The 27,107-nt window shown below is 36.8% G+C and overlaps 1 protein-coding gene across 2 annotated transcripts in view; it reads right to left on the bottom strand.

Annotated features, from left to right (window-relative positions):
• The window catches only part of NBAS (NBAS subunit of NRZ tethering complex), a 163,478-nt gene that overhangs the window by 112,182 nt on the left and 24,189 nt on the right, over positions 1 to 27,107 (bottom strand). For both annotated transcript variants that reach the window (XM_074538088.1, XM_005489750.4), the window contains exons 15-28: positions 26,309 to 26,566; positions 25,392 to 25,517; positions 23,977 to 24,128; positions 23,082 to 23,216; positions 22,732 to 22,810; positions 21,946 to 22,047; positions 21,512 to 21,648; positions 7,151 to 7,234; positions 6,573 to 6,726; positions 5,062 to 5,247; positions 3,876 to 4,049; positions 2,780 to 2,913; positions 1,980 to 2,042; positions 1,124 to 1,246 (exon numbers count right to left, since the gene is read on the bottom strand). In XM_074538088.1, coding sequence (XP_074394189.1) covers positions 1,124 to 1,246; positions 1,980 to 2,042; positions 2,780 to 2,913; positions 3,876 to 4,049; positions 5,062 to 5,247; positions 6,573 to 6,726; positions 7,151 to 7,234; positions 21,512 to 21,648; positions 21,946 to 22,047; positions 22,732 to 22,810; positions 23,082 to 23,216; positions 23,977 to 24,128; positions 25,392 to 25,517; positions 26,309 to 26,566 — 1,907 coding nt within the window. The remainder of the gene's footprint in view (positions 1 to 1,123; positions 1,247 to 1,979; positions 2,043 to 2,779; positions 2,914 to 3,875; positions 4,050 to 5,061; positions 5,248 to 6,572; positions 6,727 to 7,150; positions 7,235 to 21,511; positions 21,649 to 21,945; positions 22,048 to 22,731; positions 22,811 to 23,081; positions 23,217 to 23,976; positions 24,129 to 25,391; positions 25,518 to 26,308; positions 26,567 to 27,107) is intronic.

Below are 27,107 nucleotides of genomic sequence, written 5' to 3'. Positions count from 1 at the left end.
CAAAACCAAGTCTGTAACAGCAGCTGAGGCTCATTAAACTGCTGTTCATTGTGGGCAATCTCAAAGGACTAATCAATGGCATGCAATCACAGGAGAATAAAGCTGCAACTTGAATTTGTTTCTTAAAATTGAGTGGTCATCAGGTTTTTGACCCTCTGGATCTATGAATCTCTGCTTATCCACAAAGCTTCAACTTCTTGTGCTCTGCCAAAACTTTTACTAGTAAAAACACTATGAATGTTTTTTGACATTAACTTGAGCCTTTCAGATTAAAAAAAAAAGACCTTTCTAAATTGCATGAGCTAGTTCCAGCTAATAGTGATTTTCTCATGTGGCATTAGCTTTTACTTGGGCAAAACAAAGGGTCTCCAACAGAAGTGGAAAAATCAACATTTTTCCTACAGAGGCATTGTCTTGATCTTTCTAAAGAGAGGTTTCTAAAGGTCTCAAAAGCTTTCAGACTACTAAAAATATAAATAACACTCTACCATCACGGATAAACTGTTGCGCATATTTGCTTTAAATAAGAAAGACAAATCACCCACAGTTATGTCTGGTTTTCCATGATTCAAAATTTTTATCTGCTTATACCAAGAGCCATTTAATAATTCATATGCATTTGAAAGATAAGTTAAATGAAAGATGAGTTAAACCAGAAAAATTAAAAAATTATACTGGGAATATATTCTACTGGTAGAATCAATACCTCAAATCAATAAATTACCCTATTACAAGGATTCCAAGAAAACATGCCAAAAAACCAAAGAATTATTTTACAAATCCTGCACTCTCAGTAAAATTCAACAGGTCTTACAGGATCTTTTTTACAATATGTTAACTTTCACAGTTCATCATCCTGCATTATTTTGCAGCCAGTATGCATTTTAAGCTTGTTTACTTGCACATGAACATACTAAAGCAGATTGGAAGGCAGGCAGAGATTTTTGACTGTGGAGAATGCAGCCAAAACACTAATCACATTAATCACCAGCTCAACAAAAGTGTTTATGTACCCTGTCTGCAGGGTGAACACCACAGCTCCCTGCTGCCAGGAAGCAGGAAGGCAGGCTCTGTTACCTCAGTGTCTTCCCCTGCTCTCCCCCGCTCCCCCTGGAATACTAACTTGCGACCTGTGTGCCTGGTCAGCCTGACCATCAGCTTCCGAGCCTCCTCGGCGCTGTCCTTGGTGTCCTTCACAAAGGAAACCGGCTTCTGCAGGCCGTGCTTCTCCAGCAGCTCCGCCACGCTGCAAACAGAGCCAGCCCTTCAGAGCCCTGCACAGCCGAGCAGCTACTGCTGCAGCAGCAGCACTCTGAAACCCCTCTCAAAACATGCACTGCAAATGCAAACAGTCCCAAAAAATCCCTTACAGTATCAACTAGCCAGAGTAACATCACCTATGTTTTTTAAAATATATTACTACTACTGGATGGTGAACATATACCACCAATACTTGATGACACACCTTCACAGTTTTAGTCTTTAATCCCTCAAAGCAATATAAAGTATCAAGATCAAAACAAATACCTCAGGTTACCCTCTTCCTCCTCACCAAAAACACTCCATCAAAAATAAAACAAGCTAAATAAAAAATCCCCAACCCAACAAATTAAAAAATATCCCCAACAAAGCTCCCCACATAAAAAAAAAACCACCAAAATAAAACAAACAAAAAAACCCCCAATCAAATAAAATAATCCCCAACAAAGCCCCCCACAAAAAAACCCAAGAAAATGGACAAAACAAAACACAACCCCCCAACCTTTTATTCCAAGAAATGTGTCTCAAGAGATGTATAACAGTCAAACAGATATAACCATCCAAAAAGTCTATGTTCCAAATATAAAAACCAGATCATCTTGTTGACAGCATTAAAAAGAAAGATAAGTATTTCTTCCGGTTTCTTATCATAAAGAGTTCCTGGCTATGCCTAGTGATTTCTGTAAGAACACACTATTTATTTTAGCAAAATTAAATACCTAAGAATTTGTTCCAGTTCGTCTACTTCATCATGAAGAGTTTTAGTTTTATCTGTTTCAGGCCTGCAATGATATCACACAATTAAATATATACATACACACATACCCCTTATCATTTCCTCTTGTAATTCGTATTACATAGATATGAAGATAAGCAGTCTGACTCCCAGATTAAAATCAAATATATGTTTACTTGCAAATATTAAAACTGTTGGGCTACTTGCTGTAAAACCAATTAAAATCTAGAGAGTCCCCCTCAGTCTCCCAAGAGCAAAGGTCTTCCTTCTTCCTTAGATTTTTCTCAGGCTCTCTCCTTCCTTCATGTAAAAGATACTGGAAGAATAGTTTGCACCTCACAGATCACAGGATATCTCCTCTTCAAGCTTTCCCTTTCTTGAGCATAACTTGTCCCTCAATAGGTTTTTCCATCTCCCCTCTATCACAGGGACGTATTGCTGCTTTTTAAGTTGAGTGCAAGATGCCACAATTGTAACAAAACCATTAAGACAGCACTAACATTTGGTCTCAATTCATCAGACTGTAAAAGTCTAAGAAACAATACAGAAGCCTTAGTCCAGGCTGCTACTTTAACCCTTGTTTTGCTGAATTAACTGATAGAGTATGCACACAGCAGAAGTCTGTAGATACACACTTTACAGTCACAGAAGCTCAGAGGTGAATAGAATATTCCAGTAACTCTGTCTGCCTTTAGTAACTTAACAACCCTTTTTAAAGCATTAATTAACATCCATATTTAATCTTTCTAAAATATTTACAAATAACAAGCTGAAAATGTTTACCCATATCCTCTTTGTGGAAGGCATTCCAAAATATCATAACAGAGAGAGAGCTGGTCATCTCGCTCACAGCTGTAAATACACTCCAACGCCGTAATCATAAGCTGGTCCTGATCAGGAATAATTTTTGGCTGACACTAACAAGAAAAGAATGTAAACTGGTTTTTATTTCTTGCTTCTAATTCAACAGTTAATTTACTTTTCAAGACAAAAATATGCGTACTCCAAGTAAATAAATTGTCTTAGGTACAATTGGAAGGTCGCTTGCTAACAACATGGTAAAATCACAACCAGAAACTTATCTTGGCTAGTTTTCTGCAGTGCAGACACTTGAAAGAACAGTGGTATGCCATTATATCCTTTCTGAATTTGAGAAGTGGAAAGGGTGCAGGACAGAGGAAGGCAACTGCTGCAAACATTTGTCAGACTTATTTAATATGTATAACAGTACCAACATACATAAAAGAGCTGTGGTTGTGCTTTGCTGGTTGATTTCTGTCCATACACTCATTGCAATAGCAGGCAAATATGTGCATGTGTGCTCTGGAATAATTATTTAAGCCAAAGAAACAGCATGAAACACTCACACAGAAGGCAACTTCAACCCTTACTCATTCATCTCTCACCTCAATTCTAATGGCCCCCACTTTATTCTTTACATTTGCTGTGGAAGGCAGGAGAGGGGGAAGTAACTTGAAATCTACTCCTAGTAAAATTCCTCAAGAAAAAAAGTGACATCATTAAACTCTTTCATATCCACTTTTTATAAAGGAAATATGCCAGGAATTTACTTCAAATAGGTCACCAGGAAATTGCTCAGAAGGAGAATCAATTCAATAATTTTTATTCTACTAGGCTAGAATCATTATTACATTAGTTTGACAGTCTCATCAAAGACAGTTTAGCTGCACTATAATTTATGGTAAAAAACTTTTTAATTCATGTTTTCTAAAACATAACAAATCTTGGGTCCAAGAAAATGAGAAAGATTAGAAGGATGAGAAGGATGATCTGACTTAGATGAACTATTTCTGAATTCATCTCTTCCGGACAAGAATTTACAAAGAAACCAGTAGAATCAACAGAGCTCTTTACTTACATCAGGCTTTGAATTCTGAAATATCTTCAGAGGTAGAGTCAAGTCTTCCTTTGCCAATGTTACTAAGTATTCTTTAAAAAGGGTATTTGCAAGACCAGGGGACTGGTTTTCACAGCGGTGGAGGAAAGGGATCATCCACTGATAAACATTCTTCACATATTTTTCATCTGAGGACTGGAAAGCACAAAGAGTTACAGACAGGAAATCTAAGAACAGGTCCAAAACAAGCACGAAAAGCAAAATGGAACCTTTTTTTGATCAATATAACTAAAACAGTTATCTTCACCTATCGCAAACACATTACTACATCATGAAGCACTGAAACAATCTTCCTACTACCCAATGGCTTGGGGAAACTGAGCAGAACAGGAGGAAAGCCCATTATGTGAGGAAAGCCTGCCTTCCTCCTGCACCTTCAGAATGAGTGGAAGACCATGCAAGCACATCAGAGTAGCACTGCTTTCTGCAATTCAGCAAGAATGCAAGATAGAAAAACAAGTCATGAGTGGCTACATAAATCCAAAACCAAAACCAAATAAACAACAGAAGACCAACTCACTCCCCTAAAAAAACAACAAAACAACAAAGAGTTATATTTAATTTCTGAGTACTTTCCTATTTTCCTCTGGTGTTCTTCAACTGAATTATGAATTTCAAGATCCCTGTTCCATCTCTAGCTACTTTTCAACCGTTCCAAGAGGTCTTTTTCTATTCTGAAATTCCATGCTCAAGCTCAGTACAGAGACAAAAACCACACATCTGGTGCAGAGGCAAATATAAAAATTTCATGATAATATTTAAAGACACCAAAAAACATCCAAGCAACACATTCAATATTGCTGTATTTGCAGCATCATCAAGAGCTACACTGAAGATCCTTTAAAAAAAGGCCAATGAAAAGGCAATCCACAGCTTTCCAAGTAGGATTTATTAACATTGAGTCCTCAGCCAGGGATAAAGTGGGTCTTTGAGAAAACTGAGCAAATTTAGCTTTTTTTAGAAAGGAAAAGAAATAAACCCTACTGCAAAAAAAAAAATTTAAAAAGACATTGAAAATTTAGAATTCTTACTGAATTATAGATGGAAGATCACCAGAAAAAATGAGCATCTTTATATACACAGGATCCAGGGTAATCTGAGTTACTGGATTTCAAGGTATACTTATTGATTTATTCAAAATACTTACATTCTTCATCAACAGTCTCAGTTTCTCAATGTCCTTCATCTCTAAAAGTTCCTTCAAAGTCAAAGTTCGGTCACCATCAGTCTCATAAACCACTGTCTCAAGGGTGATCAGATTGTCACAAAGCACCTGCAGACCAGGAATGTTCCTCTCCATGCCAAGACGAACGAGGGACAGAGCACAGTCAACCTGAAAAATAATTCAAAAAACACTGCTGTACAACTGTTTGCCAAACACCAACTTCAATCTGAGTCCTTTCTGTGCATCTATTTTATTCCCTTGTTGCTTAATAGGTAATTTGAAGTTCCTAGAAGTTTTTGTGGACTGCGTATTCCTAAATGGATTGCCCTTCTCAGCTTTATGAAGACACAAAATGCTTAATCTTAGGAGATGATATCATTAGATCTTTTTAACCAAGATGCATCATATAGAGGCATGTAAATTAGAATATTAGTCCTTCTGGAGATTACACAGCTCATCTCAGCATATGGAATATGAGGGACTGCTCTAAACTAAGACAATCAGGTAAGTGATGTGCAATATTACTTTTCTAGCTGACCATGATTTAGTAATTTTAATTGTTGCATTTTACATCACGAAAAACAATGACAGTCCTTCTCCAGTGACTGAAACTACCTTTATATGAAAGGTTCTGTTTTGATTTCAAAGGACACAATACTGGCTGTAAATATTCAGCAAGGCAGACATAAGTCTTGAAGAGCAGAATGCAATGTAATTTGTATGTTATAGAATTTAACTGATCCTTGGAAGTTGCTTTCATTTCCATACCCACTGATTGGTTGTTAAGATCACAGGCAACTATGATTAAAGAGAGGCATGGTGGAGTGCAGATTTGTGGAATAGAAGAACCCAATAATCAGAACTAACCTATAGTGATACTTTCAGTCACCCTCCTTTAAATGCAGCTAAATTGGCTTGAGAAACAATAAAATACCAGAGCATACGAGTGATGAGCTCTGTTCTTATGTGCAATAGAGCTTCAAACACTTTTAAAATTTAAAGAAAATCAAGCAGAAATAAGCTGCATAGTAGTCCCACAGACACACAATAAAACTGCCAGGAAGAAATCATGACAGTACCATTTACTGAATGACAGTGACATGGGTGACAGGCATGTATCAATATACACAACACAGCAGCGTGTGACAGGTCATTCCCAACATGCTGTGCACAACTTTCCCTCCCTCAATTACAAATATAAAATGTAATGGGAAACACTTTTCATGGATTACAAAAGAGCTACTGTCTGCTATGGTAAACCAGAATCTAGTGGCTTCCTTATTTATTTCTATGGATTAATTATTTGGCTGAGTAAACTTTAGAACAAGCCTAAGTACACTGCAGAAGAAAAAACAAATACTTCAAAAGCCATAATCAAGTTGAGACAGAGTGTGCATTACTGAGGGAAAAGTGTCCTATTAATATGCATAAGACTGTTAAGGATTCTGTTGAAGAAGGCTGCTCAGCCATCATTTCCTCACTGCTATTCTCACCTGCATTGCATATTCTTCAATTTCCTGTGCTCTGCTCAAATACCAATCTGTGACAAGATCTACAGAAAGGTCAGTAGTCCTGTACTTCAGTAACTCAGGTTGTTTTTCATACAGAAACTGGCCTTCATCTTGCAAAGTCGGTTCAATAACCATCCTTTAAAAAAAAAAAAGTATATGTTTAAGTATATATTTATTTACCTAATTTTTTTAACATCAGTCTTTTTCTTAAAACTTCTGAAAGAAAATTATACCATTAACCTACCACAGTGAGTGTTAGATTTTGTCAGCAAAGGAACTACCAAAAGATTCTGAACAGGAGAGAGATCATGAAAGAAAGAATCCTCTCGACTGAACTAGTAAGAGATTTCAAACATGTGACAGATCATGAAAGAGAACACTCTCTACTGAAGATCCAGGTTTGCACAACCTCTGCTTTCCATTTGGCTCAGCCAGTGTCCCTTAGAAAGCTGAAAAAACAAGTTACTGTGTACAAAAATAGTGAGTCTTTCTGGGTCAATTCCCACATTTTAAGAATTAGTAAACAAACTCTTTCTATTTTTGCTTTTATATATACTTACCGGCATTCTTGTTTTTCACACCAGTCTTCTTCACGATGTTTCTGCTCATTCCAAGGAAGAATTTTCAATGTCCCCTTCTTGTAGCTGGTATGACAAAAAGGAGAAGCTTTACATAATTTTATGTCCTTTTAATTTGCTATGGCACTCAAGTAATGGAATACAAAGCATACAAAAATATTTCAGTGAATTCATAATAATCATGTTAGTCAATTACAGTATCAATTATTTAAGATTCAATACTTCTTAGTGCAGCTTTAAAAGTATGGTTCTCCCTGCATGTTATTCATACAAACCCATATTCTACCTATACCATTAAAAAGCAAATAAAAAAGATTAATAAATTCCCTTACTGACCATGCTCCAAACAAAGGAAAAAACTCATTATATACTTTCAGAGTTTTTAGCACTTCACACTAACTATTCTGACTTCATATGCTGTCACAAGAGACTGAAATGAGTAAAAACCTATGATATTCACAACTTGAAAAAAAATAAAATCATTCAAATTTTAGCACAAATCTTCAAACTGAAACTACATATGTCCTGCTGTGCTTATCTCAAGTTTAATCTGAGTTTCTGACTACAAGCTTCTACAATGAAACATCTTCTAAATACTGAGGTTGAAGGGGAATAAAACCTGTTTAAGATGCAGGTTAAGAACATCATGGATTATTACTAAAATGATTAGTTATGGCTTGGTGTAGAAGGCTAGCTGTTTATGCAGCATAAAACACTAGAAAACCATGTCAAGCTATGCAGAACATAAACCAATGGGGAAGAGAAGAACTTTATAGGTCTTGGCACTTGTAGAAATAGGAAACAAACCATGGACAAAGTAGAGACATTAGAGGTGCAGCATACCGAAACAATACGCTATCTTAAATTTAATTCATTTTCTCCTGACCCTGAAAATAAACAGCAACAGCTGTACTACATGGGCAAGCTCTATTTATAAACTAACAACTGACTCAATCTTCTCATCCCTTGAAGACCAGCACTGTAACTCAGTACCTTAAAAATAAACAGAATTCCAACCAACAAATCAATTTCACAATACAGGAAGAGTTGAAACAATAAGCTAAAAATCAGTAACTCCATCTCATTTAGCAACAGCCATTAAACTCACTGAACAAAGCAAGGCATGCCCATAAACTGCCCTGCCCCATACACATCTCACCCAGAACACTGGTCACTCCTTTCTTTCCCTCCTCTGTGCATTAGCAAGCAATACATTGTTTTAACACAGTCATTCCAACCCCCCAAATTATACATGCTGTAGTAATCCAACAGTAAAATGGTAGAGACAGGTTTGCAAATTATAGAAGTCAAACAAATGAAGGAGTGACAATGGAAAACTGCTAATTCCTGTGTCAGTGCTATAGTAACACCTGCTTTCAATTCTAGTTCACCTGAACAAGACACTCTATGGCTGTCTTTATGATTTTGCACCATGTAGCAACATCATTAAAAAATAATTCATAAAGAAAACTCTAAACTAACATTTGTGGTATAAACAGGAATAAAGCCACTTTCTTATTTTTGAAAGATTCATAATCAGCCCATATATTTTGGGGATAAGGGGTGCTGTAGTTGTTTAAATCTTAAATAACATAATTTACCAATACTTTAATGTTTAAAACTGACTTCATAAACGAAATTAATACAGTCATATTTCAAATGTCAAACTTGAGAATGTTATTATGGAAGGCCCAGTTCGTAGTGAAAAATTTTTCTTTATCAGCTGAAACGTCAAATACCAGAAAAGCCAAAGTGTGATTAATAATGTCTTTCAAAATACAAAATCAAGACAGCGCAAGTAGGACTTGATATTTCAATGATAATGCTCTCCTTTTCTGTGTTCTGTTTAACAGAAAAGAAATTAGAAAAAAATTGTCTAAGACAATTTCATATCTTAGCAAATTTCTTCCCATTCCCAGTAGGCTTAAGAAGACCTTTCAGGGGAATGTTTGTTGGTTGGCTGGTTGGTTGTGAAGGTGGGAAAAAGACTGGAGGTAAAATTAAAGCAAAGTGGAAAGTTTTACACACAGCTGTAACAGCATGGAAATTATAGAGGAAAATGCAGTTGTTCCTCCCTGCATGGAATGAGATCAGTGTGCCTGATTTCCCCCACACAATAGGTGCCAAGAGGGCCTAAATGAATGGTGGAGCAGAGTGGAGCCACCATGGCCAGGCTCTGCTGAAATCCTTGCAGAGAAGGGAATTCAGCAGTACTTTTAAGCTGGTAAATCCCAGAGCAGCTAAAACCCAAAGGGGATAAAGGAAGATATCTTGCTGTTGAATCATCAACCGTGGGAAAAATGCTCTCCTTGGACTGGTGCATATTCCCATCCCAACATTATATCAGTTACTACACCAACATTCCCTGCCTCCAAGATACATCCAACCCTCACTGCATAGGTATAAAAGTATATACCTTTAAACTAATTTCTTCCTTAAATGTAAAGAAATAGTATAGAAGTTAAGAAAGGGGAGAAGTCAGGAAAGACTCCATCACAACTTCTGGGATCAGCTGATGGGCTGAACCTGTCTTCTCCCCCACAGGGATGTCCCCTGGGTAAGAACCATGTTCTGTGCACACCAAACGAGAACTTTGAGCTAACTTTTGCTAGGGAGTACAGCTACATTACGTGACACATATTGCTTTGAATATGTTTTTGCAGTCAGATACTATCACCAGCAATCCTTGAATCTTAAACTGTCACAATTTTATTAATAAAGAGTGTTATTCCATAACCTGTAAGCCTGAGTCCTTCAAGGGGGCTGTCAGCCACTGGCAGCAGGGAACTCACTTGAATAAAGGTGTGGAGACTCAGGAGGGGTCTCTGTTTGGCACAGAACTGCCCTCACACTTAGCACCACTCCATGCAGAGTCCCCATAATGGGACACTGACAGACTGGTCTAGCATGAGGGCTTCACACTAATCAAACATGAAGGGTTTGAGGAGACCTCCTGTTTTCATGTGACAGAGGCCTTGTTTGGTTTTTCAGTTGGTTGGCTTGGTTTGGGGTTGTTTTGTTGTTGTCATTCTTTTGGGAGGAATTAAGTGGGGTTTTTTAATTTTAACACATCTTCTTAATGGGAAAAAAGGTGCTTTTATACAGCAAACAGATAAGGGTTTCATTTCAGCAGCTGTTTCAAATGTCTGCAAAACTGTACCAGAACTACTATGAGAGAATAACATTAAGAGAAGATTTTCAGGTAACAATTCCAATTTCACATTACAGATAGCTTTTTTCCTCCAACATTAGCTTACAAACTAATGTCTTAACTATTATTCTGTCCCCAAAATTTGTAATGTACTTGGTTAAAATTATTTGATGTAGTCAAGTCCTACAGGCCCATTTGAGATTATTTCTTTACTAGTAAAACAATAAAATAGCAATTGTTTTTTTATAAACTACAGGGGCAAGAAATATTCAGCTTCTGGCAAGGACCAGCTGGCAATAGAAGCTCTAAAAGCAGCCTAAGGGCCTGAGCAGTTTCAGAGGCTGAAGAATCAAAAAGCAAAGAACATGCACTAGATCCTGCCCTTCCCTTAGTCCCATTCCTACCCACAGCTCCACTAAGAACAGCCCAAAGAGTACCAAGGAACCTGAAAAACAAGGTCTGACCCTCTCTGCCAGTTTTTCTCATTTGCCTCTTGGCTGAGTCTCCACCACTGAAAGGTATTTGGAAGACATGGAGGTCTGCAGTTAAGAACACAGTTCAGAGGTGAACTTGAAGGTATTAGGTTTGAAGCTGGACTTGATCTTAAGAGTCTTTTACAAAACAAACTATTCCATCATTCCACTAAAGAGAACACAAACTATGCCCCTAGCCCTCTCTTCCAAAATCTGGCTTTTGCAAGAGTCTCTGATGCCTTTACCTGACAGTAGAGCAATTACTTACACAGTAAGTAAATAATTACAGCAAGACTCCGTAAGAAAATTGCTGCACATGTCACTTATTGTATTTACTCTGAAAGCAAAGTCTTGTTCCCAGTAGTCACCTGCACTTTCATGACTCTCTTAAGTAAGAGCTTCCCACGTAAATAAATCTTCCTATCTAATCTCAGAAGCCCACAAGAAATTTTCTTTGGTTTAGCTGTTCTTCCAGTGGTTGCTTTGGTTGTTATTGAGAGAAAGAAGTCATGCAAAATAGTAAGGAAAGAGGTGCACACATTTCATGGGTATTTAAACTTCAACATTTTCCTCTTTAGACTAAAAAATTATGTAAAAAGAATTACTACAAATAAACAAATACAGATATTTAGAAAGTAAATTTAAAACCATCCCTGCATGAAAGAGATCTGTACCACAAGGAGCCAGAATATCTCAAAACGCACATACACAACCCTAATGCTACAATCCCTCCATATGAGATTGGAAAGGAAAAGAAAAAAAGAAGAAAGAAGTTAAAGAAAACTCTAGTGACCCAAGCCTGTCCATTGCCAAATACCACATTGAACACATTCTTCATAACTTTGCTGTAACATCCAGCATACCTGCCATAGACATGGGTCAAGTTCCATCCAGGACATATGGGTCAAGTTCCATCCAGGACATATGGGTCAAGTTCCATCCAGGACATATAGTTCCAAATAAGTCATTTCTTTACAGATTCAGTAGCATAAAAGGCTTACCACTAAATTTGGCATAATTTGCATATTTTTAACTGGGTTATGTAACAAGCCGAATTAAATGTTTCTAACCTCCAATTATTCATAACACAGTTGAGTTACTTTACTCACTCTGATATACAAGTATTAGAGACTAAAGTTTAATTTCCATGCAAGTGTTACTCACCTCAGCCTAAAGTTAACAGTTCTCAGCAAATGCTTCTTTTTACAGACATGCAACTACTCCATATCCCTAATATTTTCAAAAAATAATTTGCATTTCGCTCTTCCCAGCTAAACATTTGTACTTTCTTTCCTATCCCTTTCTTCCCCTTTCCTATAACACAAAAGCCACTTGGGTTTGCCCTTAAATCCCAACTGTTTCAAGTATTTTTTTCAACAGAATCCTTTCTGAAGAGCAGAAGTCATTAATTACATAAAGACTACATTAAAAATAACTTCACTAACATCCCAGGTTTATAATGTCAACTGAAGCTGAAAGTTTACTGCTCAAAAAAAAAAAAAAAAAAAAACAGTTAAGGAAGATCTCACTCAATTCAGATTCCCAGGCTTTGCCCTCTGTGAAAGTTGCTTTCCTTCCCCCTTTCTCTGCAACTCCAAAATCCATCAAGGGACAAAGCAATGTGCAACTCTCTGGCTGTTTTCTCAAAAGAGTGCAATAAAAATAAAGGTGAAAAGTTCAGAGACAAGCAATATGAATGACTAGAGGCAAGAAGTGTATGATGTCCCTTTTCTAAATGCCAGAGCAGATTGAAGAATCCTAGAAGAAAGACACAATATGCCAAGACTGATTCCATGCTGTTCATGTTATCATTTCACTTAAATAGGAAATGATATTTCACTGTACTTACTACCTACAATAGTGTAAATACTGATGAGACTGGGCCTCATTTACAATAAACAGCAGATGCTGTTTTACACAATATGTAGCTAAGCTGTTAACTACCTGCTGCATGGCATAGAAGATAAACCACCATGTACTTGAATACTGTACTGGAATAAAATCTCATGAAAGTTCACATCTAGAAAATATCTAGCTGAGGATATTTGAGCCATATATTATAGAAGTGTGTTATTTCTCACTTGAGAAACTTCAAGTAAATGTTGCAGTGTGTTTGCCTGTACCTATTTTCCTCTCCTGAAAACTACTGTTGGCCATTTGCCTTCTGGTCAAGTTTACCAAGACCAATATCATGTTTCAGCATAAGGTTTTTCGGGACTGAACCCCACAGTTGTCCAGACACCTCAATTCCTGAAGTGTTAAAAGCATACTTCAGAAGTCTTTCAAAAAAGCTTATTAAAAGACCTCACTGTGAAACACTAAAGAGGAAAAGATTTTCATTTCATGGTGAAGAAATGAAATGCAGTGCAAACTTGACTGCAAATGTCTACCTCTATCTTTTTCCCTTTCTCACAGCAGAAAAAGTTAAGAGTTAAATATTTTAAGTCAGGTGTATGGATAAGCCATAGAAAATACTTTTTAAAGTATTTTCTGCTCTGGCTCCATTTGCTTTTTTAAAAGTATTCAGGTTCACCACTGGAGTAAGTTGAGAGAGGAATTTCAGACTTTTAACTTCTCACTAAGAGTCAAGCAGCATTAAGAAACCATCTTCTCTAAATGCTTAAAGAAAACACCACCAATAAAGATACAGCTGCAAGATATTTAGATTTTTCATCCTAGTATAAATCAGCATTTATGCAAAGTTACTCTTAACACATAAGTTTCTTGGTGAGCTCAGAACACACACACAAAAAAAAAAAAAAAAAAAAAAGCCCAGCAGAACCCAGAGCACTCAGAGATGACTCCTATCTCCATTCACCTTCTCAACAATACTAATAAAATATGTAACTTTCTCTTGCCCCCTACATGACTGTGTCCAACTGTCCTGACTATCTCTCCTCATTCTGAAGAGTTAATAAAAACTCCTGTATTTGAAATTACATACAAGGACTGGAATAAAGCAGTCTTGACACAAACAAAGGATGAGACATCCCTGTACCCAAGCCCTCTATAAAGGCCAAGATTAGAATGCTATATTTATCTCAACATTTATCAAAAAGGTTTGTTCTTAACTGATACTTATGCTTTAGCACAGACTATTATTTTTTCCCTTGGATTTCTATTCTCAGTTATTTCAGTGACTCATGCAGAAACAGAGAGCAACAAAACTCTGGAATAGTTGTTAAAAAGGAAGCAAGTCAGTTGAAAAAGTCTTCAGGTGTCAAAATACCATTGCAGTCTGAAAATTCATGCATACAGAAGAAACAAAAAGGTACAGAAGTGAACACGTATCTGAAAAGAGGCAGAACTCACATTTTTCTACAATGCTTTGTGTACAACACCTGTACAGCAAATGCAGCTGAATGGGGGCACATCAGAACCTCCACACACCCCCTGCACCCCAGAGAGAGATTTAGCAGGGCTGAAGTGTGAATGCACAGACAGCCTGCTGTTTATGCACTGTGCACTGGGTCCAGAGCTTATTCTCCTGGTGCTACACAACTCTGCAGGTTTGTTCTTGTAACTGAAACCCCACAGAGGTCAGAGACATGTGCAGGTTAAGCCTGCACTCCTGTGCACCTGGAATTCCAGACATGGCTGCTGACAGACCACTGCAGTCACCAAGGCAGGTGGCTTTCTTTCCCAACAAACAAAACTATCAGAAACTTATCAAAACAAAACTGTGCCATACTATAACTGTATGCAAATATTAGCATGGCTGTGAGGTATTTTTTATTTTTCCTGAGCTATTGCTTCTCCCCCACCTTTTAACCTCCTCTCTTTTCAACAGTAGAATAAATATGATTGGAATCCAGTAAATTGACTGATTATGGAGGTATTCAGCTCTGTTTCTTCAAAAAGAGCTGACTTTTCCTGTATTGCTCTTTTCACTCTATTGCTTATGTTGGCTTGGCAATCCTTCCCATTCTTTTCTTTGACAAAAGAAGTCCCTGCTATTGTAGTTTCTGTATCATACCAACTGCATTTATTGAATCCGGAAGATTATTTTCTCTCCAAGGACAGGCTTTCAAAAGAGGAAGGTCTAACTCAGTTTTAAGGTCAGATTCCAATTCACTCAATTATCAATACCAGCTGTATGGGTTTGCTTTTTTTTCCCTTTTAAGCATTTCATACAACAGGCCTGTCTCCAGGACTCTTCAAGTTGAAAATTCAGAATATTTTTTCTTTAAATCTTTTTCCTTGTAAACTCATCCATACTGAATGCAAAGTGCAACTTCTTCTTCTTCTTCTTAAAAACCCTTGATGTTTTTAGAAGTAGGTTTGGGTCATTTTGGAAGTAGATTAACCTTTGCTGTCTTTTTTAATCATGTCACCCTGTCTGAAAAATAGTTAGAAACACTTGTTTATTCCTCATTTGGAAGCCTGTGTGTTACATATATAAAATAACTAAAATATTCTATTTTCCTTTCATTTAGAAACTCTTTTGTCCAAAGGCTGTATCTTCTCAGATAGCAATGGGGAAATCAACGCCACTTTCCGTTGCTCTGCAATTCTTACATCTCTAAAACAGTTTTGTTATGTCACAATTATTCCATAGTTGAGGATGAAATATAAGAAATGCATCCAGGATATACAGTCTCAAACAGCTGGGATATGTATTGCATTGTTCATACTGCATGAAAACACTCTCCTCTTCATTATAGAATTTGACCAATGAATTAGTAAATGTTAACTACAGAACTGATTATATGGATTTTTAGGTTTCCAACTGCTCAATATACTACCAGATACAGAAGTGGTGAGCAGAGAGAGAAGTGCTTCATTTTCCAGAAATACCCATAGGGTGTGACAAATTTATCAAGACTGAAGTGCAGCTGCTGCCTAAAACATCCTGCATTTTGGGAAAGCTGATCTGCATAAACCAGTGGAAAAGGTATCCCAGAGCTTTTGGCCGCCACAGTTAGCTAACCTTCACAGAATTCCTGCCATGCACGCTGCAGTGACTGCTTCAGGTCTTCTGAAGCAGCTCTGCCACCAGAGGAGAAAGTTATAACTGATTTCATATAAACAAATCAAGCTATGTTTTAATGATATGGCTAACCTCTAATAACATCTGGGGAGAGGGAAACTTTCTTCGCTCCTAAACAACCTAGAATGAATAATCTAAACATCAGAAAAGTCAGCTAACACCACACAAGAACAGTTAAGAAGGTCACTGTGTTTTTTTTCCTCATGCATACAATTAAAATTGTGAGGCAATAGCCCATTTTGATTTTTTGAAAGCTATTTTAAAGACAAAGCTGAACTCCAAGTAAGATCAAAGCTGTCTGCCACCAAATCATGAAATACTACTTCAGAAGTGTACGTTTATAAAGCATAATGAATGCTCCTGGGAGAAATTTTATTCTAAACCCTGTAAAAGAACAATGAACAGATGAGACAACAGCAGTGGTACACCTCATCAGAAGACTGGGCAAGGCAAGCCAAACCCCAGTTCAGGACTATGCAGGCAAGAGACACACGTGGTAGATGAAGTCAGAACAAGTCCAGCATTAACTAGCCAGAAATACAAAGGAAATCCTGTCAATGTTCTGTGGATAAACAGCACAGCCACAGTTCAACTCACATGCTACAGGGAGTTATGTGAAGGCTGCTACTGGCCTGTCTGAAACCTCCTCCATGCTGAACATACTCAGCTCTCTCAGCTAAATGACACCTCAGCTCCAGCACAACAGGTTCTGTGAAACCGCCCTCCTTCCTCCCTGACAGTTCATGTTCTCCACATCTCCCTCATGGCTTCAAGTTCTCATTCTCTTCTTCAAAAACTCCTCACAACCAACATCTATGGTACTTTCGCCAGCTCACTGTCTGCAGCAGCCTCCTGGCTATAAATGAGCTATTCCCGTTGTTATCACAGATTCACACACAAGCAGCTTGCAGAGGAGTCTCTCTCTTCCTCCAAACCACTACTTCATTTTTACATGGACAAGAACCTTCCCTGCTCCTACCAGAAGTCAATCCAGACAAGAGCATGAGTGTCATCATGACAAGTTAATCTTTCTCTCAATTTTTTTTTTTCTACTTCATAATAGAATGTAAGATTTGCTGGTTTTTTCTACCAAATACATCCTTGAAATTAACTACATTTCTTCCTCGGAACTGTTTTTTTCTTCCTATTAGTGCAAAGATAAAAGACATGCATATAAAACACAGGCCCTTATTATTTTCACTGTAGCACTATACAAATGAATTCAAGCAAATTCAAAAAGGGAACTAACCATGAGATTAATTCTTTCAACATGAACACCTCTAAATTACACTAAAAACAAAAGCAGTTTAGCTTCACAAGAAAAAAAAATAATATGAAAAAGAGGGGACTGTATATTAGACAATTCCACAGACATTCCACTATCAAATCCATTTACATGCACATATAAGGAAGGGAAGAGATGAAACTCTAAGAGCTTTACTGAAGCTGCAGTGCCACAGGCAATAACTAAGAACCTAGTTCAGGAGAAGATATCATTATGGAAAAGGCAAAGTCAACTGCTTATGAACTCTTAGTAGTACTTACTCATTCATAGATGAAAGTCAACTACATGGAAATTTTCAGGTTTTAAAACCTTCACTAAGTTTTTAGGAGATACTTCCACATTCCTATCCCAATTCATCAGGCAAATGGAGTTCATCTAGCACTGTCTAGTAAAAATTCACTTTATGTCACAACTGAACACCGGTATTTGAAAAACTTAAGAAGCAAAAACACAGAAACATAAAAAATTGCTATCTTAGGGGGAAGATTTTTACTACAGCATAATGTGCAATATAGCAGCCTTATGGCTGCTGAGGGAACCACACATTTGAAGTTCCAGACTTCCGTGAGTTGAAAATGTGAGCAGTAATGTTATAATACAGCAGTTAAGCCTAGTACAAAGGATAAGAAACTTTTAAAAATGGAAAAATACTCTGGTTACATATTTATAATGGCTGTAAAACACTGTTTTCCTAGACCACATTTAAAAACCTCAGGGCAACAGTCTTAGCTATAGATTAAGAACACTAGCTATAGCTATTAAAACAGAGATTAAAAAGAGCTATCAGCTCCTTTGAATGCCTGAACTTTTACCACCTTCATTCTAGTTGTCTTAACAGATGTAGTCTGTGCATCTGATGGCTCTTTGAGAACGAGCATGAATCTCAGTAAGAGACAGCAGAGACACAGGAGCCATCAACATAAAAGAAGCTGAGAAATATGAAAAGAGTAGGAAAACACTACAATCCGAATTCTGCAAAAAGACATTACTTAGTAATGTTCATCTATCACAATACCAATTTGAAGCCAATACCATTTACAGCCACCAATGTGTCTTTGTATTTCAGATTCCTTCTCAACTAGGGAGCTGTTAAGCTTACTTAAATCACAGACTTTTGCAGAAGTCTCATGAATACATAAATTCCCTTCTTAGACACAGAATTCCTGAACTGTTCTGAGTTACCCCAAAAGATGCTAAGCTATAAAATATGTGCCAAAAATGAGAAACAAAAGTATATCTACCATTTGAGACTTTTTACAAGCAGATACAGGAAAAAAAATGTATTTCCTAATAACCTGTCACAAAAGAGAAAAAAATTACTTTTTTCCTCCATTTGTTATGCCAGCTCTTCCTTGACTGACAAGATCTCAAAATTTTGTGACACTGCCCTTTAAATGCCATTCTGATTTAAATTACATGTCCAAGTACAAGAAAAACACCTACTTTATGCCTACAGAATGCACTAACCAAAAGAACCTTTCTTTCAGCAGGTACTTAGAATTTAGAGCTGGCAGGTGAACTGAAGGACACAGATGAACAGTTCTAACACAACCTTTACAAAAACATTTCTTACAGGTTAGGAAGTTCATCATATAAAGCCCTTGAATGTGTATTCATGTTGGTGGAGGTGCACAGCAAGCAACTGTTTTCAGTGCTCTTACGGTGGGCTGTAGATGGAGGTGCCTGTTTACTCACTTCATCTGTTCCATGCACTAACAAGGCAGCACCTGCTACACAATCTCATGTTTCTCCTCTGCCAGATTTCCCTTGAGATGGAAGAACTAAGTGAGCATAGAGCAATGCAGTGAATTCCCATAGGGATGAGTGTCACCTCACAGAGCTCCAGCTGGGAATCAACTCCCTTATTGTTCAAAGTGTGCAGTGTACACAGACAAACAATATGGTAAATTCAAAACAGTACTTCATCCTACACACACAAACACACACAGAGCCATATAGGAAGATGCAGAAGACACCTCCACCAAAAAAAACCCTGATGTTTCTGATCAGCAGGGGTCTGAGCTGCAGGAAACTGAGCAACAAAGGCATCAATAAGAAATGGACAGGTGCTCTTTAAGCAAGGCCACTGGATCAGGCTGCACTCCTGAACAGGCAATGCCATCAGCTGATCTGTGCCAGTGGTCTCACCACATGCACCAAATACCCTACTGAAATCTGCTGGTACAAATACTGCGACCAAAAGTTTTCAGAAAAAACAAGGATCTAAGAGAAATCACTAGAGAGCAGCCTTTTTTGCAACTGAAAGGTAAAAAGGTCCTGAAGGATAACCCCCTATTTCCCAAGTGCAACAGTGTGAAATTTCAAAAGGAAAACCAGACAGTCCTTTCCTGATTCAGAATCTATTTGCCTAAAGTCAAAGTTCATCAACATGGATTGATTCGCTGCTTGTCCTGAGACCCCTGTAATTACAAGCTACATAAGCTAGAGAGCCCACATCTACAGAATGTCAATAATTTTACCATCCTAATAAACTCCCTAAAAAACAACCACCAGAGAAACAAGGACAATAAAGTCAAAAAAATCACTAAGAACTTTAATTCTCTTCAATTCACATGAAACAAGGATTGCAAGAAGCCTCCTTAAAATAGTAAGAAAATTTCACTTTATACAACTTAAATCTATTTCATTAGTATATTGGTCTCATTGATAGATACTGTAATGAGTACATATTTAATTACATTACTAAAACATTGGTATAGGGAGTATCTTTAACAACATTATGAACAATCAGCTTTGTAGCAGAGAAACAGTTTTAGAAAAAGCTTATATCAAATATACAGTGTATTTTTGGTTTTATAAGTGTATGGGATTTGTGTTAATCTCATCTTCATTTTGTAGTTGTCCAAAGAGAAAAACTTCAAAAGACACACAATATTGTCTATTCTGCAATCTGGAGGATAAAAAGTGCGAACCTGCACATACCTGATCCTAGCATTGGAAAGTTCTCTCTGCTATGAGAATAAAAATTCAAAATATATACTTTCATTTTTCAATAGCAGACAAAACTAAGTTCTTACCCCATAACTTCACATCTTTACTACTAGATCACTAGTGAAATGTTTTATTTTAGCTGTCATTTTGTCTCTTGGCACATAAGTCAGTTTTGTAAACAAACCGAACAACAAAGTAAAAAAAATTATAAAAACAAAAAGAAAAACAACAAAACCAAGAACAAATAACCCTTCAGAAACGCAAGGACCCTATTTATGACCAACAATGGACCATAACCACATTTAAGATGACCATTCTTCCCTGTGTGTCACACTCTAAACCTTAAAAAAGGAGAAAAACTGGAATATTTTTTACCAATTTTATAAACACTTCAATAATTTCTCTTCATGGTCCTAACTTGTACTGTAAAGAAAAGGATAAAACAAGTGTTTTCATACCTTAATTAAATCACTAAATGAGTTCCTAATACTACCAACAAATAAAAAGGGAAGCATTAGCTATCATGAAATAAAGACTGTTCTTTCTCTTCAGAGACAACAAAACTGGTAAGTATCTTGAGTTAGGAAAAGTTTCAGGGGAATGAATTGAAAAACCCTATTGTAAAAGAAGAATTGCCCAAATGGGACTGGCAAAACCTTGAAGTGGAAAGTTTGACTATAATAATGGAAGACTACCAAACAAATTCTATTAGCTTCTCCAGAAACTTTCCCTCTTTAAGTAAGGCTTCAAAGTCCTATTGTAAAATACCAAATAATGAAATCTGTCCATCTCTTTATGAGCACTGAACAATATGCTTCAAAACTAATAACATAATTGAAGAGTCGAAAAGAAACACTCTAAAAGCAAAAAATTCTTCTAATTAATATGAAGAACTTAATTATGATGCTCAAGGAAGACTCTCTTAGAAAAACAAATTTACAATAAAATAAGCTTTTATGCTGAAATGAAACAGTAGGAAAGTCTGTATTTGAAGCTTTCCATAATTCTACCTTACCAAGTTACATAAGAATTAGTACCAAGAAGATTAATGTTTCTGAAGTTACTGACTGCTTAAGTGTTAAATTACTTCACAAAACTAATCCAGAAAAATGCATTTGCTTCCAGGGACCTAAACACTTGTATTATTCCTTTCCTAACAGTGGCTGTTACCACAAGCCAATTAAGGACCAGTACCACACAGGTGAAAATCTGGGCAGTTTCAGGTCAGAAAAGTCCATGTTCCCTCTTAGATATGTAATGGAGTAAAGAACCTCTAAGATCCCAACTTTCCTGTTAACGACCAAAAGGATTCCACAAAGGGCACAAAGTAAAGCAGAAAACGATGACTGGTAAAGTCGAGACCCATACAGACAAAGCTGCTCTCTTGATTCCAGATAATAACCAATAACAGAGTGCCATACATGGAAACGAATTTATGGATTAATCTAAAATTCTTCTCTCTTTAAGTTAGTATCTATCAATGCAGCCTTACCAAGCTTCAGGTAACAGCAAAGCATACTCGTGTGGTGAAGTGGTCTCTGGGAAATTGGAGAGAATCGCCTGTCTGTGTGGAAGTAAAGCTGATCCATGGAAAGTGAACAAAATTTCCAGGGCTCTGACATTGCTTTCCTGAAGAACAGAACAGTAAGTTGCAGAGCTTAAGACTGATTTAGACTGAAAAGAGAGCAATCTAATGAAAATGAGCAAGAAAGTTCAGGTCATACAACAAACAGTTCATTTTTAAATTTTCTTTAGCAACAAAAAAACAAGGTCAGGGTCACAGCATTCATTTATTTAAAATCAAAGACACCACCTCTTAAATTTCCACTGAGATTCAACCAAGTTCAAAAGGAGGAGGAAAAAGCACTTTAGAGCAAAGAGCAATATCAAAACAACACTGGATTCTAGCAACATAAATATTAATACCCGAGCATAAGTTCTTGCTGAAAGTACAATATTCTGATTTCTGAACTTCTTAAAGAATTCTCCATCGTAATGTTCAGCTGCATGAGGCCCTCCAAGGATTTCCTTCAAAAAACAAAAAAAAGACTGCTTTTTATACAAGATTTACAAAAGCATCAAAAAGTCCACACATCTTTTTATCCTAAGATGAGTAAGTATGAGATATATGCTGAAAAGTATTCTGGTTTATTTTTTCAGTATGAAAAAAACAGATGCATTTTTGGTTGACAAGCTAAGACCATTTTCTGCCTTATTTTAATTAAGGTTTAGACATCATTAATTATAGGGATGTGGTAAAAGCCATAAATGGGAGTGTGTGTATTACCAACTGCAAACTTTAAATTTAAAAACCTAGTAAAATACAGTTTGACGTTCCAAAAACTTTCACATTCGTAAGCTCATGGAAGAAAAAGATTGACAGAACTTGTCAATTTGACAGACAGGGATATCACAGTAACCCTGCCTGAACTCTACATCCCATGTAGTTGCATAACTCAATTCCCTGCAGACACAGGATGCTCAAAGCAGGCTTTTGCCCAACTGCACCTCTCAAGACTAGAAGCCATCCTTTGGAAACAGCGAAGCAGGAGAAACACAGTCACTCAGAAAACATCTTACTTTTCTATGGAGTTTTTAGCCTTTCAACAAGGCAATAAACATTAATATCACAATAAATAAAAAAAAATGGTAAGATGATGTGCTGCAAAAGTTGCAGGAACACCTGGGGTGTGAGAACTCAGAAGAACTCACCTCATAGGTCTCAAGGCGATCAAGGTAAGTTAACAGCTTCAGCCTGCTACGGCACAGCTCCTTCTGTTCCAGGGTCAGCCTGTGTCCAGAACAGGAATTTTCACATTTGCCATTAATATTTTATGTCACATGCATATGAAGACAAAGGTTACACATTTTAATGACTTTGTGCACTGGGATATATCAAGAAATTAACTAAACTGAGAACTCTGACACAACGTAATGCCAATTAAAATTTAAACCACTTTTCTAGTAGGAATAATACATATAAGAGTAATTATGTTCTTGCAACTGTGTAGTTATTATAAACCTATAATTCTGAATAAAACATGGCTTAACATTTCATTTACTTTGAGAAGTTTACTGATGCTAGCAGTTCTTGACGCTTTTTGGCCTCCTTTTCCTTTCTAGTGTCCATTTCTTCATCTGGTGACAGAAGGTCTTCATAGGGAATTTCAATGTCCACCTCCCCTGGTAAGATAAATCTGGAAGACAAAATCAATAATCTAAGCAAAGGGGAAAAAAAAAATTAAATCATTTTTGAAGAAACATATTAAAAGAGCTTTTTGTCTATGTTTTGACTAAAAAATCTGCATATTTATAGTAAAATACTGAATTTTTGTGTTTTAAACAAGCAAGGATTCTTCCCAAGCCAACAAGAGACATCAACTCCAGTTTCCACTCCCTCCCTAAAACAAACCAAAACCAAACTTGATAGAAGTTTCTAAATTCCACAGCCAGCAACTGGATTGGCAGTAGCTCTCCAGCACACAATGGCAATAGAAGAGTGCACAAAGAAAAGAACAGCCTCTTTCTATTTCTACCACCAGAAACTGAACACTGAGGAGATTGTGTCTACTGTGTCTCGCTTCTGCTTGATCAATACAACTGAGAGATAACCAAACACCTTTATAGGATTAGCTGCAGTTTTCAGAAGCAGCAAGAGAAACAGATTCTCATAGTAAAATACTGACATCATAAATTCCCTGTGATGAAGAAATTACAGGGCATATATTTACAATGAACACTGTATTTTATATACATACATATGTAAAATATATAGGTACTTTATGGACATTTATAGAATAAGTCTGAGTAAAAGCATGACCTTTCTTTATGTCCTACAAAAGCCTCCCAATATTTTCACTAGTGGTTGATACAAAAAAAATTTACCAAATTACCATAAAATACTTTATACACCATTCTTTAAAAAGAAAACAAACAAAAAAAATACTCTTCCCAAACCTGCCACCATCCTCTCCTTTTCCTATGGCCACAAGAGCCTCCAAGTCTGTGCCTTTCAAGCCATACTGAAGCAGCTTCTTAGCAGCATCTGCATTTTCTGGAACTCTTTCCAAGCATTCGTGAAGAACCCATGCACGTTTCTTGATTTTGCTCTGTCCAAGAACAAGAGCAGAGACACAACGTTACTGAGTCCAATCCAAAGCAATGGAATCAGAGATTACAATAAAGTTTTCTCACGTATTTCGTCCTCTTAAGAAAATGTCAAGCTCCCCTGGTGACTGACAATGCAAATCAACAAAAGAGATGAGAACAAAATAAACACAATCCCCTCAGAGGGGAATACATATGTGGCAGAAAAGGGCATGGAAATATCAAATTACTTAGGAGAACTTCCACAACTGGAACAGAAGTAATTATTTGTATTTTCTAATTAACTTTACTCCTTTTTACACTAAATACAATGTGATGGTTTGGGGGTAAAATACATGTTTTATAAACCAAGTGTATAAATTCCACAACAGCACTAAAGTAATTTTCAACACCATCCTCTTCACATGCACTAAGATACTGTGACAGAAAAGGCACCCGAATTAAACAATATATTTGCCTTATCTCCTGATCTTTGGTTGACATTACAGATCACATACAGAATGGCTAAATTTTGACATTTAGTCAATATCTGACTTGAAAAGAAATAGAATACACTTCTCTTGATCTCCTGTAATACTAGACTAGCATACCTATCTATACTACTATATATACACTAATATACGTACATTACTAATACTATACTCTGCCTATTCTAATACTAAACTATATATTACTATTCTATAGTAATAGTATATTTCTATTACTAATAGTTTACCACAACCATGCGGTTGTACAACTTAAACACCATTTTTCTGAGTTAGCAGTTTTTCTTCCAAGCCAAAAAAACTCCATGTTGAATTCTGCTGAAAAGATCAGTTACAGTTTGCAGAGTTCACTATAAATTTTGTTATTCAAACTTTGTGATACAGCTACTGTACCAACTTCATCTTCTCAATTTATTTTCTATAATAACTTGAAGTATAAACAGTTGATATTTCCAATTATTATTCTTCATCTGCCAGGCAATAATCTATTGCAGCATGTGGGGGAAGAGATTACACACAGGAAGTGTGTTGCTATTAACAGAAGTTAGAAGATATTCCAAAAGACTTTCATTAGCTGCCAAGGTTTCTAGATCAGGGCTTCAGTTAAACTGCTCTCTTACACATGACATGAAATGGAATTTTCAGAGCAATTCTTCAAACTGACACCAATTCACATTGCATAAATTACAACACAATTGAGAATTCCATTCCTGTAAAGATAACACAGACAGTCTGATAAGAAAGCCTTAAAAAAAAAAAAATCACAAAACACAAACGCACCAAGTAGTCTTGAATTGAAGCAACATTAACAGCTGACTTCCTCCACTGTCTTTGGTACACAAGATCAGAATCAAGGCCATATGTTTGAGCTAAAGACAAAGCTTCCCCATATTCTTCATTATCAATCTAAAAAGCAAACATGAAAATTAAAGTCATCTGATTTTCCATATTGAACAATGAATTGTTAATTCTGTGTGTTGAAAGAGGCAGAGGGATAATTACTGTGGGTATGCATAAGCAGGTAGGAAAGAGACTGGTTCAAGATACAGATGAGTAAGACTCAGATCTGATGGACACCTCTGGAAAATCAAAGATTTTTCCCCTCAAATAAAAGGAACGTGTTATTTAGGTAACATTATATTAGTTATACATCATATGTAGTCTGACAGCAACATTCCCTGGGAACTGTAAGAGTTACAGAGTGGGCTGGTTTACCAGCAGAACAACTGGAATAGCATAGACAAAGCAGTCTGTCCAAGATCCCTAAAAACAGAGCACTATCTGTTTTGTAAGAATGACTCAAGAGGCTTAATGTGTACATATATCTGAAAAAACAGGCAAAACATTCACAGAAGACTGTAAGTTAACCCACTCCTGGGCCCACAGCAAGTGAAACTGATATCATTCAATATATTTGCCAAGTCTTGCACTACATGCAAACACATGAGTACATGTCCAAGACTAGCCAAGCCAATGATACACAATGTCTCCTAGTGGAAACATCACATCATTTCAGTTACCATACTGCTATTTTTAAAAAAGGATCCCTTTAATCAGGTGACACAGCACACTGAGAGTTAAGAGACTCTCAGAAATATGCGCCTAAATCCTTTTGTCAATACAGCAGAAATTAAAAGAAAAAGCTCTTTCTAAATAAAGCTGATTAAAAAAGATTTTACTTCTCCTTCCAGACTTACTTTTCTCTGGTACAGTTCCTCTGGAGTCGTGGACCTTAAGCTGACAAGGCGGAAATTCTTTGTAATAGTACGTGGTCGTTTCCGTGGAGGAGCAAATCGTTCCATTTCTGTTACAAAGTACAGGCCTTGCTTTAGGTAGCTGAAGTATCTGTCCTTAGCAGAAGTTTCCTCATCTGAGTCTGAGTCATCATCTCCCTCATCTTCATCACCAGGCCTGCTCTCCAAGCGCAGTCTTTTTGGAACGAGTTTCACCTCACACTGCAAGAAAACATGAACAAGAAGCATCCACCTACAACATCTTAACTAGTTTAGTAAGAACTGAGTACATCTTCCACTTCAAATTTCAGAATCAACATCCTTCCTCCCTCTCTCCTTTAAACCCTTTGTTTCTCAGGTTGCTTAACCTGTTCCACAAACTGCATCTGTCTCCTGGATGTGAGGTTTCATCCCTCACTTACCAAAGTGAAGGCTTCTTAGTAACCTGCTTTTACCCTACACCTCCTGCATCACCACCAGTGGAGACACTTTCCACACTTTCTATAGCTTTCCTGCAGCATACAGGAGTGTTTTCAACTCTCAGCTGTTCAAATCAAGGTTTTCTATTCAATGCAACCTCAGATTACATCCTTAGGCTGTGGTATGCCAGTCACAAGCTGTACATATTATTTCCAGAATAATACAATTTTCCAGAAACATACACACAAGCTTTGTACTGAGATTTTCTGATTCTAATGTTAAACTTTTGATTAGGATGTTTAAGACCTATTTCAATATAAGCTTTAGAAAGGAGTAATTTTCT

Source organism: Zonotrichia albicollis, chromosome 3 (assembly GCF_047830755.1).
Source record: "Zonotrichia albicollis isolate bZonAlb1 chromosome 3, bZonAlb1.hap1, whole genome shotgun sequence".
In the NCBI taxonomy this organism is placed as follows: domain Eukaryota; kingdom Metazoa; phylum Chordata; class Aves; order Passeriformes; family Passerellidae; genus Zonotrichia; species Zonotrichia albicollis.
The sequence above is the reverse complement of the archived record's forward strand: the minus strand, read 5'-3'. Positions and strand labels throughout refer to the sequence as shown.